Consider the following 20,502-nt stretch of genomic DNA (forward strand, 5'->3'; position numbering starts at 1 on the left):
TCCCCTAGCAGCAGTACTGACTATACTATCTGCCTGTCAGATTAGAGTAACTTGCTTTTAAATAAGGGGAAAACATGACTTTCCTAAGCCCATCAATATAGGCTCGTGCAGTCCCAACGCTTGTGGCAAAGCTTGGCTTGATGGACTTTCATTCATTAATATACTCTCTTTCATGTTAACAACAAGATTTTGCAACCTTTACCCATTCAAGTAGTCCTTACTTATGAAAGTCATTTCCTTGGCTTCAATCAGACTATTCATCTGAGTAAAGTCTGTAGGATCAGAGTCTAAATTAGGCACTGTATGCAGGACCGACTCTAGGCACCAACAAACCAAGCACGTGCTTGGGGCAGCACAATTCCAGGGGCGGCATTCCGGGAGGGGTTTGGTTTTTTCTGTGCACGCTTGGGGCGGCAAAAAACCTAGAGCCGGCCCTGACTGTATGAATAAAGCATGGGGGTGAATCAGATCTAATAAAGTCATGTACATTTGAATAAGGATTTGGAATGTAACATAATTCCAGGATTTTTTGGTATGTAGGAAATTAACATGATTTATTTTTTTTAAAAGTCTGTTACCTTTTGCATCACAGTTTGCAGACTCTTGGTCATCATTGTCTGAAATTTTATCCCTAGACACCTTCATAAGGTAAAGGTGTCTCTCCCCGGATTTGGAACTAGATATCAAACACACCTGAGCTCTGTTCATTGCTACCTGGAAACAATTATGAAGGACAACCATTCTAAGTTTCTGATTATATGAATACATCCTGTTGCCAATACATCTCGCTCTAGCTGTGTTCAAAAATAGTTTTCAGATCAGTTATGCCATAATAAGCAGAAGCATACTTGACTATTGTTCACAAACAATAAGATTGTATTTAGCATTGTTTCATGTTCCTGTTTAGACTCCAAAAAAGAAAGATAAAAGCTCTCCAGAGGAGTTGAATTTTATGAAGGTTGGTAGACTTCTGTTTATAACCGAATCAAAACTTCTTTCCTAGAGGCATACTAAACAAGATGCCATGCTACCAGTATCAAGATTTTAGAAACAGGTGGACAGTCAACTATCCAATTGGTACAGTGACTGTGATCCCAAACTGTAACAATTTTGGGAAAATGGAACTCTGAATATAACAAAACTCAAACAAAAAGTAACAACTTGCAAACTAAGTAAATTCTACCTAAAAATATTTTTGTTATGATATGAATAGAACAACAAGAACATAAAAGAAAAGTTATTTAAATAATTCCACTTTAATTCATCTTATGTTGCTTGTGTAATTTACGGTAGCTATATGTGAAACACAATACTGTCTACCACAAAGATTAAAAAGTGATTCTATGTTCTGATTGTTCTATGCATAGTCAGGGATACTGTAGACCTGAAACAATCTTGAAATCATCCAGTAAAGACCCTAGTGTATATTTCATTTAACGAAACATATGCAGACACTTGTGAGAAAATACCACTAAAAACATGTCATATACTAATAGGGAGTATCCGTAAAGAAGGCATATCAGTAGTTTAACGCATACAATAGAAGTTCTGCTTATACAGAACAGAGCATTATTTTGATTACAAATTAATGGCCTAATTCTCAAAAGATACCTAGTGGCTTTGATTGGGGTACCTCTGAAAGACTCAGGTATACCAGATGATGATGCAGGCATATTAAACTATGATATTTCATATACAAGATATCGGTTTACAATTATTTCTATACATTTCTAATACTTTTGAGTACATTTATCCTTTGGCTTAAACAGGACATGTCTGTCCCTTCCAGTAAAGCTTGGCTACAAGAATTAACTTACCTTTAATAGCATTGCTAGCATGGTAAGCAAAGTGTCCACATAACCATACATTTTGCCTTGAGAATACAACAGCGTTGAACGATGGAGCAGTAACTTTAATTCCTAGATAACATTGAGCAGAGTTAATTAAGTCATAAACTACCACTACCTACACTAAGTGTTTTTATAAACATTACTTTTCTGGCTGCTAGTATAGTATCAGTACCAAAAAAGAAAATAACAATACTTAGAAAACTGTAGTAAAAGCTTAATGACAGCACAGGAAAATCAAAACTTCCCTCGGATAATAGTTGTTTTGTTTCATCATTTAAATTTAGAAGAAAATCTGTATAGATCTTATTCGATGGAGGAGCTATTGGAAATGGGATACAGAACCTATCAACTACGTCACCACTTACAATCAGATCAGTAGTAAACAAAAGTTAATGTCTGTTGAACAGCTGATGTGAAGTGACTGGTCTTTAGTCCAGTTCCTATTGGACAGGTGGTCATACAGCACGCAAAAATCAGAGTTAGAATTTAGATTCTGGGAGTCGGGATTAAACAGACATGTAGCGTGAGATACCCTCCTGACCCTAGCAGTGGTCCCTCTGGAGCACAGTAGGGAACGTTTCACCACAACCCCTATTGTGACTTGTGCTGTAGATAGATGGACCACAGTCTCCAGTATTGTCAAGCTGGCATCTTTTACCAGCGTTAAAATTACAATGTGTCTTTACAGAGTATACAAAATCACTCTAAATGCCATGGAGGAAATTTACCAAAGAAATGCATTTAGCAATACATTCTTGCCGTAACAGAATTATGTACACCAAAACTGTGGACAAAAGAGTCAAGACACATTATATAGCATTTCACCTACCTGCTGCGCAGCATTAGCATCTTGTGCCAATGTATCTGGATCATACATTGGTTCCAGAGCCTCCAGAGCTTTCTCAGGCCGACCCAGCTGCTGCTGAAGTGTAGAAAGTGAAATTCTTGCATCCAAATGTAACGGGGCAAGATCAACAACTTTTGCATAGCTCTCTGCAGCACGCTCCATATATCCCAAGGCTTTTAGACATTCTAGAAATAAACATCAACAAATAAAATATGCTTATATGACAGAAGTGAGACTGTGCCTATTTTCGTACAAACCAGACTAGTTCTGTATCACACACAGGCTTTTGCTGTGCTCTACAAATAGAACTACACTGAGCACATATTATTAAAATAGGAACACACAATACAGTATCTTGTACCTGAGGAATAACAGTGTCATTTAACCTGCAGAATCTTAAAAGAAAAAACACTGTTTAGTCTTAACAATGAAGACCCTTGTTCAACTTAATATTTATGTTGAAATTGTTTCAATCAATGTGAACATTTTTGGACACACTTGAAGGAGACCTCCATAAAAGAAAACCTTCCACCACAAGGATAAATGTGATATTCTCTAATCATAACTACAGCATGGTAGACACTTATGACAATTTATCATATGAACTCTCTATCCAATGTTCAGACATTCTTAACTAATGGCCTAAGAGGTCAATGGGACATGATGGTGGTCAGCACTGCAAAAGCACCTATCAGTTTCAGGCCTTTAAAGCACTAATGTCACCAGAATGTTATTAGCATCATATGGAAATGAGTTTCTACTCTTCAGTCAGAAGTGTTAAGCAGTATTGCGATGTCGTTACCTGCATGCCGGAGCCAAACTACAGCCAAGTTATATCTTTCAGAACAAACTAGGGCACTCAACAGTGGTAGTGCTGAATTGTATTCTCCAACATCCAGAAACGCCTCTGCAACATCCAGGTACAAGTCCCCCATATCTTCTGGATTTTGCTCCACTAGAGTAGTCAAAAGAGGCTTCCACCCAAAAAAATAATAATATAAAAAAAAACAAGTAAAAATGAAATATTAAGACCAGCCACATACATAAACAATTACTGTGCTAACCCATTTTATATTGGAAGGCAATGGAATATTTACATTTTCTATTCAACATCTGAAACAATGTGCATAGGTGGTCCATCCTGAAACTTGAACCCTTCATTTTTATGTGATTTCAAAGGGAAAAAATGAGATTAGTATTTCAGGATAGGTTCCTAAAAGAACAATGTTATTTTGGCTCTGATAGAGGAAAGGCAAACTTCACATCCAAATACCCTTGTAAAAGCTCCATCAGGATGGTGTGTGAGAGGTCTTGAGATTATATTATAATTATGATTTTTAAAATCCATCCTACATGCCTCCTGTAATGCTTGTGACGACCTTCCTAGCTTTGTGGCCATTTTTAAAAATGAACAGTAAAAAACATACTGTCAAACTTAAGTCCTCACTCATGAAAAAGTGAGAACACCACATTACATGATTTACCAACATTACCCCCATTTTATCTATGTATTAGTTTTTACTTACATTGAGTGGCTCTAGGATGTTCAGGTGAACCAGGCACACCATTAGTTTTACTGTGATGTCTATTGGAACTCCATCAGGTATAGAGCAGCTAACTTTATCTTCAGCTACAAAAGACAACACTTTGTTCTGAAACAACAGCTTTTAACAATGACACCACATCCTCAAAACCTTTCTATTATACCCTCTTCCTCATTACACTTCTCCGCACCCTCGTCTCTGGTCCTGATTCAGCTCCACAAAAGTCAATGGAAATCTTTCTATTGGTTCAATTAGTGTTAGATCAGGTCCTAACTGATTCACTTCTTTCTTGCTTTCCCTGATGTTTGAAGCAACTTCCTGCTCCCCGTGACCTAAGCACCTGAGCCTACGAATTGCCATCAATTTTGACTGACTTCAGCAGTAGTTGAAGGTGCTCTGCACCTTGCAGGATATACTCAGCACCAGAGTCCTTAGTGCCCTCCCTCTCCTCCTTCAAACTCTCTTCTTTCACAAAGCCTTCCTATACTGACCTACTCATCAGTGTCCCCAGCTCCTTTACTATTAAGTGAACTGTAGTCCTGCATATGCTACTTTTCCACATTAGACCACAAGCCCTATAAGAACAGGGACTAACTCTTTCTGCATTTTGTAACATACACAGCACATACCTACAGAACTCTCTAAGTAATACCTACAAAGACGGCAATAAGGAGAGAATGGCAAGTGTGCTGTACATGTCAAAGAGGTTACTCTTGTTAACTAACTACTAAATCGTATAGAAATCCCACACTAAAAGTTAATTAATTTGGGGTTACGGTTGCTCAAATGTACTTCCTGTAAACGCAATCACTAAATGTCAAGGAACTCACCAAATCTGGATCAACCTAACATGCCTCACCATCAATCAACATGAACCGCAAATACATTCACAGACTCCTCAGGTCTATAATAAACTCCATTTCACGTCTAATACACACTTCCAGGACCTATAAGTCACAGTTGTGAGGATTAGTCAATGTCTGTACATTTCTTTGAACAAATAAAGGACTCCAGATATGCCAAGTATAATAATTATCATTATTTAGTTGCTGATACATGTTTTAAAATCATCACAAAACAGCAGTTTCAAAATGGATAATTTCTGGAAACTGGGTGTTTTTAAAATGTGAAGGTAGACAGGGTAGGAGGCAGTAATTTTCAACCAAGGAGAAAGGCAGATCAAGAGTCTTCTCTAGACTAAATCCAACATCCCTCCTGTCAAAAACCTTCACTGTTGCCCAGACTTTCAAAAGCTGAATACTGACCATGATCAGGTTTCACATTTACACTAGATTCAGAATTAAACTGCTTACAAACAGTGCTGGATTCAGCTGGAAAATCTTGATAGTCAATCACGGCCACTTGACTCTCCTGAATTTCCACGACAGCCACTACATCTTTCATGTCTGACAGGAAACAAAAAATCAGATTAAACTCATTAGCAGTTTTCAGTGAATCCAAAACTATTTAATTTGGTGTCTACATTTGATTAGTAGCTTTTTGTTAACTACTGAAAAATAGGCCATCTTTTTAAAAGATGGCACAGTGACAAGGGCTTTAAAAAGTAGAGCGGGGAAAAAGGGAAAGCAAGCTCCTAGCAGATTGTATAGGTTTGTCCTAATAACTATGTGATCTGGCATGACATAATAAACTGCATTTATTTTTTGATTCATAGTAGTTTTGCTCCTTATTTATGTTTAGTAGTGAGAAGATTTTTGAGGAGTTTTGCCTGAAAAGGGAGTGCAGGACTAGCTCTTATACACCTCTACCCCAATAGAACGCTGTCCTTGGGAGCCAAAAAATCTTACCGCGTTATAGGTGAAACCGCATTATACTGAACTTGCTTTGATCTGCCGGAGTGTGCAGCCCTGCCTCCCTGGAGCGCTGCTTTACCGCGTTATATCTGAATTCGTGTTATATTGGGGTAGAGGTGTATTTGCACTGGGTTTGGACTTCACTGCTAAACCAACTGGTCAGCCACAGACAAATATTACTGGCCTGGGCTAGCTTATTTATTTATTTAAAAAAAAAAATCATTTTTCAGCTTGACAAACCATTTAAAAGGACGGCAGACAAACATTTTCAGAACCAAGCAATGGCTTTCATGTGGAAGCAAATTTATGATCCCAAGCTAGTATTTATACATCTGCATAAACCAAAAGACTTGAATTTGTAATTGCACAGGTAGGGTTTATAAAGAACATAATTAGTTTTATCTCATTTAGTATAAAGACAGATATTTGAGTCAAGATGCTATTAAATTAGTGTTTTTCAAAAGCTATTTATCTAAGAGAAGTAAATCATCTGATCTGAAAACCTCAGTGGGAGTTTTAGCAATTTAACTAGCCACCTATTATATTATACCCTAGACAGCAGCAGCCCATGGGTTTAATGAGTCACCACATCAAAGTGGCCAATTGGCTTTTATGGGCAAAATTAATTTACTATAAAAAGTTTAATAGACCATGTGTCACTCAATACAACAATGAAGAGCTTTTCAAGAAAAATCTAGAAGTATTGAATAGCTCAAAAAAACATGCACTATAAGGGAGATGGTATATTACACTGACAATGGCATCCTATTAGCTGTTTGTTTGCCAGTTACCTTTATTCTCCTCAGAAGAGCCTTGTTCAGTCACTTTCTTTGAAACTACAATTCCTGAAAAATCCGTAATAACCTAAAAATGGAAGAGCAATTCATGTCCTGTTAGAAACAATAAAATCAGCCCCATAAAATAACTGGTTTAAGTAAACAGCGTCACAACGTGGTCATAGCCAGAGTAACCCATGCAAAAAGTAGTTAATACAGGGTTTTTCAATTTTTTCTTTCCAGAGTCTAAACCCCGTCTTAATACAGAGACTGTCTTGATGTAAAATATTTAGACTTCCATAGAGAATTAGTGAGTAGGAGCAGGAAGGTGATTTCACCTCTGCATATGGCATAGACTGATACCGGTATTATGGGTAAAATTCTGGTTTCCACATTTTAAAAAGAATCTTGAAAAACCAGAGAAGTTGAAGAGTCAGAAAAATGACTGAAGGGCTGGAGAAAATGCCTTATCAGTCAAAGACAGAGAAGCGCTCAATCTGTTTAGTTTACCAAAAAGAAGGGGTGCTTTGATTACAGTGTTTAAATACCTTAATGGGGAAAAAAATAACAGGTACAAACGGGCTCTTTCATCTAGCGGGGAAAGGCATAACAAGAACCAATGGCGTGAAGCTGAAGCCTAACATATTCAAATTAGAAATAAGGCACACATTTTAACAGTGAGTGATTAACCATTTGAACAAACTATCAAGGGGAGGGTGTATTCTTCATCTTGCGAGGTCTTCGGATCGAATCTGTCTCTCTTTCTGGGAGATATGCTTTAGCCAAGCACTACCTGTGTTTGACTAAAGCATAACTTATTGGGCTCAACACAAGGGTAACTGGGTGTAATGACCTATGATGTATTATAGGTCATAAAGATGATCTAATGGTCCCTTCTTGCCCTAAACTATGAATAATCTGTGATGATGTGTCATAGACACATCGATCACGACTCATTGGCTTCATCAGGCTACCCAGATCAATACATCTAAGGAAAAGAAAATCACATTTTTAAAACCTTCCCCAAGAAACAACATACAAATCTTCTGTTGCCTCTTACCGAATAAATCAAACTTAATTTCAATGCTAATTACTGACGCACTGGAGTAATGAATATTAACTTATTTGACTTGCTGAACTATCACAAAACTGGAAAAACTATATTGCTTAATAACATCAAGATAAAATCTGTCCTTCTAAAGGGCACAAAACTGTTAAACCTGACACAAAAGCATTTCATTCTCATACCGCCATAGCTTTGTCATACTGTTTGTTGGAGATATACAGTTCAGCCGCTATGTTTATATCTTCCATGGAGATGAGGCTCTGATGTTTAGTAAAGGCTTCTTCCATTATCTCAATAGCAGAAGTGACATCATTGGCTTCATAGTAACTCCTATAAAAATATGGGTATGAGATATTAGTGACAATTTTCAATGCTACGCATATTATGAAAACTAGTCAACTAAGAGACTCACCAAAAAAAAGTAGATATTGAACATGTTCCCTTGTTCTCTTCATTTGTCTTCTCCTTATGAGAATTTTTATTAGAGCAAGTCAATTTTTTTTAAGTGAAAAGGGACAGATTTTTCAACCTTGTGACAATTTTTTTACCATTTGACTAACTGATTTTTATCATTAGTTTTTCTCTTACATGCTAGCATTTTATTGGGTTTTTAAAAAGTTTTCTCCTGCTTCCCCCCCCCCAGTAACCAAGTTTGCAGGCTTTATTGTATTAAGGTACTCTCAGCTGAAACTCTAATTTGCATATTTACACCAACTCCCATCCACGGATCTCAAAGAGCTTTAAATTATTAAAGAAGTAGCCTTGCTGGGCCTCTGTGAGATGAAGTAAGTTATTCTTAGCCTGTTTTACAGATGAGAAAACTGAGGCACAGAGCAGTAACTGATTTGCTGAATAAATCAAACAGTTGATTTCAGTGCTAATTATTGGATATGTAATACTGTCCAGAAAAGGCTTTAGTCCCTGATTTCAGGCATGGATCCTGAACAAACTAGGTTCTACAGAAAGAGCATTATTTTAAAGGCTGAAGAAGTCACAAGAAGAAATTCCCAATGATTTTTCTAAAGGTCTTAAATTAATCAGTTTTCTTTCAATCTTGGAAAATCAAGTCATGCTATTGGCAAATGAACTTACTTCGCCATGTCCCTGGCCAACTGCATAAAGCGTTCTCCATCAAAAGGGGACAGAAGATTTAAGATTCGTCTATAGCCATCCATTGCCATTTTATGGTCTCCCATCTGCTCATACAAGCTTGATCTCTCCCACAGATAACGCACATTGGTAGGGTCATACTTCAGAGCTACGACAATAACAACAAGTAGTCAGTACTGTACGTGGCTTAGACAAATGCAAGTCTGGGCTCACTATGCTTGCTTGACTATCCACCTGAATGATACATAAGAACATAAAAATGGCCACACTGGGTCAGACCAAAGGTCCATCCAGCCCTGTATCCTGTCTACCTACAGTGGCCAATGCCAGGTGCCCCAGAGGGAGTGAACCTAACAGGCAATGATCAAGTGATCTCTCTCCTGCCATCCATCACCACCCTCTGACAAACAGAGGCTAGGGACACCATTCCTTAACCATCCTGGCTAATAGCCATTAATGGACTTAACCTCCATGAATTTATCCAGTTCTCTTTTAAACCCTGTTATAGTCCTAGCCTTCACAACCTCTTCAGGCAAGGACTTCCACAAGTTGACTGTGCGCTGTGTGAAGAACTTCCTTTTATTTGTTTTAAACCTGCTGCCCATCAATTTCATTTGGTGGCCCCTAATTCTTATATTATGGGAACAAGTAAATAACTTTTCCTTATTCACTTTCTCCACATCACTCATGATTTTATATACCTCTATCATGTCTCCTCTTTTCCAAGCTGAAAAGTCCTAGCCTCTTTAATCTCTCCTCATATGGGACCCGTTCCAAACCCCTAATCATTTTAGTTGCCCTTCTCTGAACCTTTTCTAATGCCAGCATATCTTTTTTGAGATGAGAAGACCACATCGGTACGCAGTATTCAAGATGTGGGCATACCATGGATTTATATAAAGGCAATAAGATATTCTCCGTTTTATTCTCTATTCCCTTTTTAATGATTCCTAACATCCTGTTTGCTTTTTTGACTGCCACTGCACAGTGCGTGGACATCTTCAGAGAACTATCCACGATGACGCTAAGATCTTTTTCCTGATTAGTTGTAGCTAAATTAGCCCCCATCGTATTGTATGTATAGTTGGGGTTATTTTTCCCAATGTGCATTAGTTTACATTTATCCACATTAAATTTCATTTGCCATTTTGTTGCCCAATCACTTAGTTTTGTGACATCTTTTTGAAGCTCTTCACAGTCTGCTTTGGTCTTAACTATCTTGAGCAGTTTAGTATCATCTGCAAACTTTGCCACCTCACTTTTTACCCCTTTCTCCAGATAATTTATGAATAAGTTGAATAGGATTGGTCCCAGGACTGACCCTTGGGGAACACCACTAGGAGAACCCCCCTCCATTCTGAAAATTTACCATTTATTCCTACCCTTTGTTCCCTGTCTTTTAACCAGTTCTCAATCCATGAAAGGACTTTCCCTCTTATCCCATGACAACTTAATTTATTTACGAGCCTTTGGTGAGGGACCTTGTCAAAGGCTTTCTGGAAATCTAAGTACACTACGTCCACTGGATCCCCCTTGTCCACATGTTTGTTGACCCCTTCAAAGAACTCTAATAGATTAGTAAGACATGATTTCCCTTTACAGAAACCATGTTGACTTTTGCCCAACAATTTATGTTCTTCTATGTGTCTGACAATTTTATTCCTTACGATTGTTTCAACTAATTTGCCCGGTACTGACGTTAGACTTCCGGTCTGTAACTGCCGGGATCACCTCTAGAGCCCTTTTTAAATATTGGCGTTACATTAGCTATCTTCCAGTCACTGAGTACAGAAGCCGATTTAAAGGACAGGTTACAAACCATAGTTAGTTAGTTCTGCAATTTCACATTTGATTCTTTCAGAACTCTTGGGTGAATGCCATCTGGTCCCAGTGACTTGTTACAGTTAAGTTTCTCAATTAATTCCAAAACCTCTTCTAGTGAAACTTCAATCTATGACAATTCCTCAGATTTGTCACCTACAAAAGCCAGCTCAGGTTTGGGAATCTCCCTAACATTCTCAGCCGTGAAGACTGAAGCAAAGAATTCAGATATGATAAAGCCTGTGACACGTGTTAGTATCATCTTGGAAAATAAGAAAAATAGTACAGAAAACAATATTTGCAGCCTGAGGAACGGTCTCCTCTAACACTCCAAATCCAATAGACTTATCTAGTATGTACATTAGCTACTAATGTAACGCTTTCAAATATATAAGTTTATTACATTTATCTTCTCCCAATACACAGCAAAAGGGGTTGCTCGATCATCCATAGATTTTTAATGCTCCCACACACTTTTAGTAAGAAGAAAAAACTCTCAGACCTCGTAGAATGAGATATGCCTACACACAAAGTTCAAATCAGTTTTAAACAACGTTACCACAATCTCAGTGAACAGAAAACTGAATGGGATAGCTAAAGCAAATCAAATGATTATATCATTACATTATCAAATAAAATTACCACAAGTACAAAGGAATAGTAAAATAGTCATTACATTACCTTTTGAATAGCAAAATATGGCCTGTTTAATATTGTCCTGCTCTAGTGACATTTCTGCCAGTCTAACCCACTCCTCAGTGTCACTAGGGTTTAAATGAGCTGCAATCAACTCAAATTGCAATGATTTCTCCATATCACCTTGGTCTTCATAGATCATGGCAAGAGTAGAAAATGGCTCATAAGCAAGAGGAGCTATTAAAGACAAAAATACTCATTAAGTTTTAAACTTTTTAACCAACCTGAAATAAAATAATTTAGGCTTCTGAAAATAATGCACATTAGAAGTATATGAAATATTCAATTAATTTGTTAAAACAAAGAAGAAACTTTCAATCTCCCAGTTTATCTTATGTGCAATTAAACAAATTGACTAAACTTTACTACAACCTTATATAGTGTTTTATCCATACAGCAAACTATTTCTACAAGCCATTTAGACCCCAATTCTGCAAAGTTAATGGCACTTAAGTACTTAAAGCTAGGCAAGGGCATAAGTCTTTGCAGGAACAGGGTCTTAATTTCTTTTTACAAACAACAACAACAGAGAGAGAGAGAGTGCTTAAAGATGAGCTAGGAGTATTCATATCATTAATTTGGTATTAGAACCATTTACAAATAGTCCAGTTCCTGATGCTGCAGTATCTGATATTAAATGAAGCAACAGTTAATTTTTACAGTTTCCTTGATGAATACTATAAATTACACATAAATCTTATTCCTTTTGATGGCTCACACACTCCCACGAAATATTGAAATACCTTGTCTTATGATTTCCATGCACATCAGTATAGCCTCCTCGTGTTCCCCTCGAGCAAACCTAATGTTGGCTTCTCCCATGAGGCCTCTGAGGGCTCGAGGAAGTTTACTACGAGGCCTTTTCTCCTAAATTGAAAGATTATAATAGAAACAAATATAAATATACCATAATAGGTTTGGCAAGCTGATCAACTGACCAGTCCAACAATATCAAATTGACCGCCTATTATTTCACCAAGGTCAAACATTGTCAAATATTCTAACAAGAATGCCCTGATGTAGGCGGTGGCATACCTTTTAGATTACATCATGGTGTACGTCTCTCTTTTTTTATAACCTCATTTCACTGTGTTTTGCATTTTTCTGAGTTAAAATAACTGCTAAGTAACTTGGTTGTTGTAATTAGGCATAAGCATCTAAGGCTAAGCCTACTGAAGATCATAAAGCCTTACTCTTTTCGGTTACTGTTCTAATAAATTAGTGCTCTAAAATATTTGACCATTTTTGGCTTTACTTGACTGGTCAATTGTCCGATTATTTTTGGACTGCTCAAATGCCATCCCTATTCTATTATGCCCAAATTCAAAATCAATCAATCAATCACATCTGTAATTTTTGTTAAACAAATATGAAATATTTTAAATTTGTTTCAGTACCAGTGGTGCTGATACAACTGTCAGAACTCATTTTGGTAGCTCACTGTGTAAACATCCATTTATAAAAGTTTAAAATCTAATTATAGAAAAACTAAAAATTATTCCCCTATTCTTTAACCAAGTGCCTTTTTATGAGCAGCCCCACGCTGGGATAAAAGAGGAGGACTCTGCAGCTGAATTTGTGACTTTGGTGAAATCTCACTGCAACAAGAACAGTTCAGTTAAACCAAAACTTGAGGATGGTAAATGCACATGGAGCTCAAAACCCAAGCATGACAGATCTCAATGACAGCTGAAGGAAGCTTATATAAAGCACAGTCAACAAACCGACTCAGGAACCAGCAGGAATCTTTTAAAATATACAGACATGTAAACAAATCAAACAGTTAAAAGGGATCAGGAGACATCAATTAGAACATTTTCAGTTAAGTTTTCAAATATTAGCACCATGTCTCTAAAATGATGCTACAGAAAACATGTATTCACTGTGCCTCAGTGGTATCATGCAGACTACATGAAGATTTTTAAATGCAAATACTTGCTTTCATCATTTTCTTGGTCTCTCGATTAAGCACCATCTCCAATACAAAAACATCTCCTGCTGTGGGTTGCTCAGGGGTTTCTTCATCTTCCTCCTCCTCTTCCTCTTCTTCCTCCTCCTCATCTTCATTTTCCCCTAGCATGGAAGCGAAGACCCGATGGACAGATTTACTGACCCCATCTGTCGTTTCTCCTGGTTGAAGAGAGTCAGAACAGATTTACAATACATCCTGATGAATCAGTGTGTGTTGATGTTTAAGTCAGGTCTAAAATACTGCTAGTAGTACAAATGGAATTGCAACGGTTGTTGCTGACCCCCCCCCATAATTTCCCCAATTCCCCCCTATGATTGACTGAGCCTGCCTCTTGGAGATACAGGGCACCCACCGGTGCAATGGCAAGCTTGGATATGATGGAGAACAAACATTTCATACATACATTCTCTAATTGAACGAACTGTAAACTGTTTTTAAAAGTCACTGTGATAAATGGAGGGGGCGGGGGGGAGGGCTACCTTTTATGGACACCCAGCCAGCCTCTTAGCTATAAAATCCCTGTTAGTAGCGGTTCTCTACTTGCTTTACCTGTAAAGGGTTAAAAAGTCTGACTGCATGCCTAGGTAAACGGAAGTGAGTGGATATCTGGCCAAAAGAGCCAATGGGAAGGCTACAACTTTTTAAAATTGAAACAAGACTCCCCTTTTGTCTGTCCGTTGTTCTCCGGAGAGGGGACGGAGCAAAACGGGGCTGAAGCTATGATGTAAAAAGCTGTGAACCAGGTATGGAAATCATCAGATCATACCTAAAACTACTCAATTTGAAACCCCAGATATGTAAGTAGATCAGAAAACGTCTAGAAAGACACAATTAGGTTTCTTCCCCCCCCCCCCCCCCCAAATTGGCTTGTGGACTCCTCTGTGCTAACCCCAGATGCTTTTGTTTTGCTTGTAACCTTTAAGCTGGACCTCAAGAAAACCATTCTTGATGCTTAATTATTATATTTGCTCTTTTTAAATCTAGCAATAGCCTAAGTTCCAGATGTATTTTCTTTCTTTTTGTTTTTAATAAAGTTTACCTTTTTTAAGAACAGGATTGGTTTTTTGTGTCCTAAGAGGTTTGTGCACATGTTGTTTAATTTGCTGGTGGTAACAGCTGAGTTCCTTTGTTTTCTTTCTCAGCTCTTCCCCGGAGGGGGTGTGAAAGGGCTTGAGGGTACCCCACAGGGAGGAATTCCCAAGTGCGCCTTCTTGGGTAAAAAGGGTTTTTTGCATTTGGGTGGTGACAGCATCTACCCATCCAAGGTCAGAGAGAATCTGTAACCTTGGGAGTTTAATACAAGCCTGGAGTGGCCAGTATTAATTTTTAGAGTCCCTGCGGGCCCCCACCTTCTGCACTCGAAGTGCCAGAGTGGGGAATCAGCCTTGACAGTAACCTATCAAAGAACACATAGTTTCAGCAACAAAATACTGTGATTTTTACATTTCTTCACTTAAGCCAGCATAGTGACACGTACCTTCCGTTTCACTGTGACTCCGGGATTTACCAGATCCTTTTCCAGATGTCGATGGAGCATCTGGGTCATATGTATTTTCCTCAGTAGGTACACTTTCTCCATCCTAGATATGAACAAAATTAGTCACAAGGTTTGCAAAAATTAATTTAATTTTACTGTTCCACCTGTGTTTATAATTACTGGCATTTAGACTATGAGTTTCTGGCTTTTTGCATTGCTGATGGAACAGATGCTATATTATTCCATTAAAACAGGCACCAACATTGCTTTTAAGAAACTTCTGTTCTCATCAGTGCAAAGTGAACTCAAATTCTGACTGTACACTGTTGTCCTACATTAGTTTTGAATGAAGTCTCTTGAAGAATACGGCTTGTATTGAAATACACTGGAATAAGATTATATGGTACCCAACATCTCACAAAAAAACGAGGTGCGACTATCCAAGTGAACAAAACTGTAAACAAACATCATGAATACTTTTAAAAGCTTGCCTCCCTTATCAAAATTAAATGCAATGCTGAAACCACTACATGGTTAGATGTTGCAATTAATAGTTTCTTTAGTGGTTTGAGCATTGGCCTGCTAAACCCAGGGTTGTGAGTTCAATCCTTGAGGGGGCCATTTAGGGATCGGGGGGGAAAAAAAAAGTAGTTGGGGATTGGTCCTCCTTTGAGCAGGGGGTTGGACTAGATGACCTCCCGAGGTCCCTTCCAACCCTGATATCCTATGACCCTTAAAAATTTTGGATAAAAATGGTGTAATGCTCTCCTGACCAGTAAGGCCTCCTCTGGAGGAACAAAGTATTTTTGTTGTGGAACAGCAATTTCAATGGCCCACAGCAATGGCTCTCCTATTTACTGTAGTTGGAATATAATGGAAAATATACAAATAAATGAAGCAATGAAAAGAGCACTTCAATAATCTTTGAAGGAGTTGCTTCTTGTATCATGAAATTACATAAAGAAAAAGAAAATATCAGATGTTCCAAATTTCCAACATAATCTACGTTTCTTTTCGTTAACTAAACAAAAATTGCCTAGAAAATAAGAGGGGCAGTTTTTAGTCTACAAAAATAGCACGTTTATAAAACAAGACAACTCCTGCTAGCAAATCTACAGTCAGGAATAATGAATCAAAACAAAACCTTTGTATATGTACAAAATTATATTTATTTCATTATGGGAATGAAAAATGCGTGGCCTTCATGTTCCTGAGGGAACTTTGAGTATAATCCTCATTTTCTCCAATTTTAACCCACTCCAAACTCTGCAGTGTGCCAGCATTCCTGCCAGGGAATGCCAAGATTCTCTTCGGAGCCAGACACCTACCCACTCTGCAAAAGTAACTGCCATTTCTTATGGCGTCGGGCTCCGTTCACCAAGAATTGCCCTTGTCTTTCCAGAAACATGGCCATGTACAAGACTCTTATTTTAACAGTTATCAAATAATAATAATTTCTCACATGTATCTCAAGATCATAAATTAAGTTCAAAATGCACAAAGTATTTCATGGATTAACAATGTCCACATGAAGAGCACAGACACTATATGCGTAGCTACATGCCGCGGTGGAAGTTAGGCTGCGCCCACACGTGTCACTGCAGCACATACCTACATACCAAAGTGAAAGGCTCTGACAGCAGGGAGGTAATGGGGAAAGGCTCTGGCAGCAGGGAAAGGCTCCAGCAGTTCCCCACTGACAGAGCCTTTCCCCACAGCAGGGACGGTCACTCTGGCATGGAAAAGCTCTGGCAGCAGGGACACAACACTGTGGACACTACACTGCCAAAAACTGCAGTGTAGATGTGATAGGCACTGCTTGGGCATGTAGTGATTTGTGTAAGCTACACACCCATGGGAGATGGGAACATAGGGCACTTTACTTGCCTAAACCATTTCACTGTCTACACTGCTATTTATACCCTGCTGGGCATCCCCTGTCTGTGCCCTGCCTGCTGCAGGAAGCACAGCAGACCCGCAGGGCTGATCTACACTAGGGGGCGGATCGATCCAAGATACACAACTTCAGCTACGCAAATAGCATAGCTGAAGTCGAAGTATCTTGGATCGAATTACCTGAGGTCCACACGCCGCGGGATCGACGGCCGCGGCTCCCCGTCGACTGCGCTACCGCCGCTCGCTCTGGTGGAGTTCCGGAGTCGACATAGCGCGTCTTAACGAGACACGATATATCACTCCTGGATAAATCGATTGCTACCCGCCGATACGGCGGGTAGTGAAGACGTACCCTAAGACTGAGATTGCCAAAAACAACTCTATATAGCCTGGTTCTGTCATTAAAACAGCCGCCCTACGCATTCCAAGGCCATTGCCCTGCAAACTTCCCAGCCAGCAGCCATTCCCCCCTTCTCCTCCCCGCCCCAGGCCATTACCCTGCACCCTCCCCAGCCACTCATCCTCCTCCAGGCCATCCCCCCACGCGCACACACACACACCCCCGGCCATCCCCCCGCTGCTAGATGCACTCAGTTTTCGACACGGCGGCTCCCAGCCACTCCTGGGGCCCCTGTAACTCCCCGCATGCCCGCACAGTGTGCACACGCGCCGGCCACGGTGCGGCGCGCGCGGAGCCTCCCAGCGAAGGGGCACCGGGGCCGGGCGGGGGCGGCTCTAACGGGCCAACGAACGGCGTGACCCGCCTGAGAGGAGCGGCCGGGCCCCTCACCTTCCTCTCGCGGCTCTTGCGCTCCTCTCGGCGCCTCTCGAACTCCTCGAAGGAGATTTTCCCCTCCAGGTAATCGATCAGCTCGGGGCTGAAGCCCGACATCGCGCGCCTGCCGCTACGCCGCGAACCCGGGGACGGGGGGGTGTTTCGCGCACGGACTCGCGTCCCTTGTTAATCGGGTCCGACCGCAGCTCGCTGCCGCCGCGCAACAGTTCCGGGGTAGCGCCAGCTGGCTGAGCTCTGAGCATGCGCGGTACGGATGCGAAGCCGCTGGTCTCCCAGGCACAGAGGGAGGGGGGCAGCAGGGCGATGGTGGAAGGGGATTGGGCGGGTGGGGCCACAAGTGGCGGAGGGTGGGGCCAGGGTCAGGGTCAGGGGCCGCTCTGTCCTGCCCCTCCCTCCCCACGGGGTACGTAGTGATGCTAAGCAGCCTGATCCCACTTGGCCCTGGGTGCGACCCCGAGCTCGTGGCCGGCCTGAGGAAGAGCTCGGTGGAAGCTGGAGAGCGTCTCTCTCCCCCACAGAAAGTGATTCAATAAAAGATATTTTACCTGCCTCACCTTGTCTCTCTAATATTCTAGGACTAATAGGGTGACCAGACATCCCGATCAAAGCGGGACCGTCCCCGTATTTAGGTGTTTGTCCCGCGTCCCGACCAAAGCTTGGTCGGGACGCAATTTGTCCCGATATTTCGCTCCGCCGGCAGCACTCCGCTTTTTTTTTTTTTTTTGCTCTGCCGGTGGACTTCCCCCTCCCCCATGTGTCCCGATATTTTCTTCCTCTCATCTGGTCACCCTAGGGCCTGACAGCACTACACCAACACTGCATACATTAGGCAGAGCTGTCAGGGTGGGCCGGTAAGTGTACTGACTGCTATGCATCACCTCCCAACGGATCTGAACTTAAGCATTTCCTGTACTGAGTTTACCCAACATCTTTCCTAAACACTAAAATTACCCCAGATACACCACTCTTTTCATAATAAACCCTTATTTACAGCCCAGTGTTCTGTATGGGGCCGATCCAAAGTCTATTTCCATTGATGTCTTTCCTTTAACTTCAGTGGTCTTTGCATCAAGGAGGTACATATTAGAATAATAGAATATCAGGGTTGGAAGAGACCTTAGGAGGTCATCTAGTCCAAGCCCCTGCTCAAAGCAAGACCAATTCCCAACTAAATCATCCCAGCCAGGGCTTTGTCAAGCCTGACCTTAAAAACCTCTAAGGAAGGTATTGATAGCTGAAAGGGCATCTCCCATTCCTTGTACTGTTTTAAGTGGTTCAAAGATCACAGTAGACCGGAGTTACTGAATCCTGACCAGATAAAGGAAGTGAAGGACTACGACTAGAACATAAACTACAGCAATAGGTATATTAGAAGGCCACAGATAAATCAAATAAATGGATGCAGCTATCCAGGAAGAAGTCTATCTCCCTAATTTATAACGATACCATTGGATGTAAATATTTATGGAAATCTATATTGGGAAAGCACCCTAGATTTGCTCAGGATTAAGTCAGATTCTTGTGCAGCACAGTTCAAAGTGTGTATGAATCATAGAATTATAGGACTGAAAGAGACCAGTCCCTTGCACTCAGAGCAGGACTAAGTATTATGAAATGCTACAAAGTCATAATAAGAACAGTTTACACCCACGTTGCCCTCACTTTGTATTAGTGAAAATGAAAGGCAGTGTTAGATGAGCCAACTGATACAGGAAATACACAAAGGTTAGATGCATATTTAATAACTCCAGTTTTACGGATTACATTGATTGTTTGGAGGAAAGACATCTGTAGTTTTTCTTTTCTTTTCATCAAGTGGAAACAGAGTAGCAGAACCATTTCTATGACTCATCTGGAATAGGGCAGTGATTATGTTTCTAGAGCAATTATTGTATTATAAAACAGATGAAATCACTTACAGATATGTATTCTAGCTTCTGAGTTGCATTAACTTACATCAACTTCTATAGGCTTTTCTAAATATGCTAGTCAGTTTCCTGTTCCTTAAGAAAAAAAAAATTCTCCATTTGGTGGGCTAGATGGGTCCAGACTACATACCTGGTTTGTAAAATAAAATCCTTTCAACGACTAACAGCTAAAGGAGTTTAGTTTAGATGATAGATGCCTGTGTTTTGAAGCCAGTGGCCTGCCTTCTTGTCCCGGTTCTACAAGTGCGCACCTATAGCTGGTGACCATGTCAGTACTGAAACAACAGTGGAGCTAGTACCTCCATATTTCATACCTATTATTAAACAAGGGATTAGGCTCTGATTCTGCAAAGACTCATCCATGTGCTCAAGTTGGGTGAAATCCTGATCCTAGTGAAGTCAATGGGACTTTTGCCATCGACTTTAATTGGGCCAGGATTTCATCCTTTAACTTCAGTCAGTAGGACTACTCACATGTGGAGCATTAAGCATGTGTGTAAAAGTCTTCTCAGGATCAATGCTGTACCTTCCAAATGAGAAGTACCTGTGGTAATCTGAATGCAGGATTTCCTGATGCCATTTTAGAATATGGTACTGGAAATCTGTAATGGTTCAGCTACATAAGGAATGGTCAGAGCAGAAATAGTAAGATGGGCTCTTACGAATAATTTATTAGTTTAATTACTAAATTGTGGGAATCATAGGGATTCTTTACTATGAGATTCCTATCAAAACATAAAAGCCAAAACATTTACGTACTCTGATGGCTATTGTGTATCTGAATGAGACCTTGAATATGACATTAATAATGTATGTCTTAGGACTTCACAGGGTTTTTCTTATTTCCACGTTTATGGAGGCTCTTTTTGTATTATCTTCTGCCTTTTTCAGTAGGATGATCTTGGGATC

At 40.1% G+C, this 20,502-nt stretch overlaps 1 protein-coding gene across 5 annotated transcripts in view; it reads right to left on the reverse strand.

The window, feature by feature from the left end:
* The window catches only part of GTF3C3 (general transcription factor IIIC subunit 3), a 28,768-nt gene extending 10,879 nt beyond the window's left edge, over window positions 1-17,889 (reverse strand). For 2 of the 5 annotated variants that reach the window (XR_010591345.1, XR_010591346.1), the window contains exons 1-13: window positions 17,660-17,888; window positions 14,974-15,076; window positions 13,464-13,654; window positions 12,268-12,391; window positions 11,510-11,701; window positions 8,990-9,155; window positions 8,080-8,227; window positions 6,847-6,919; window positions 5,555-5,647; window positions 4,224-4,327; window positions 3,500-3,671; window positions 2,680-2,882; window positions 1,818-1,919 (exon numbers count right to left, since the gene is read on the reverse strand). Coding sequence is in view for 1 of the 5 variants with exons in the window: in XM_065560871.1 (XP_065416943.1) it covers window positions 579-714; window positions 1,818-1,919; window positions 2,680-2,882; window positions 3,500-3,671; window positions 4,224-4,327; window positions 5,555-5,647; window positions 6,847-6,919; window positions 8,080-8,227; window positions 8,990-9,155; window positions 11,510-11,701; window positions 12,268-12,391; window positions 13,464-13,654; window positions 14,974-15,076; window positions 17,660-17,761 (1,909 nt within the window). In the remaining 4 variants the exon portion in view is untranslated. Of the gene's footprint in view, window positions 1-578; window positions 715-1,817; window positions 1,920-2,679; window positions 2,883-3,499; window positions 3,672-4,223; window positions 4,328-5,554; window positions 5,648-6,846; window positions 6,920-8,079; window positions 8,228-8,989; window positions 9,156-11,509; window positions 11,702-12,267; window positions 12,392-13,463; window positions 13,655-14,973; window positions 15,077-17,659 lie in introns of all 5 variants that reach the window. The other 3 variants (XR_010591343.1, XR_010591344.1, XM_065560871.1) reach the window with 3 other exon arrangements.
* Window positions 17,890-20,502: the final 2,613 nt, after the last annotated feature.

Source organism: Chrysemys picta, chromosome 11 (genome assembly GCF_011386835.1).
Source record: "Chrysemys picta bellii isolate R12L10 chromosome 11, ASM1138683v2, whole genome shotgun sequence".
In the NCBI taxonomy this organism is placed as follows: Eukaryota; Metazoa; Chordata; order Testudines; family Emydidae; genus Chrysemys; species Chrysemys picta.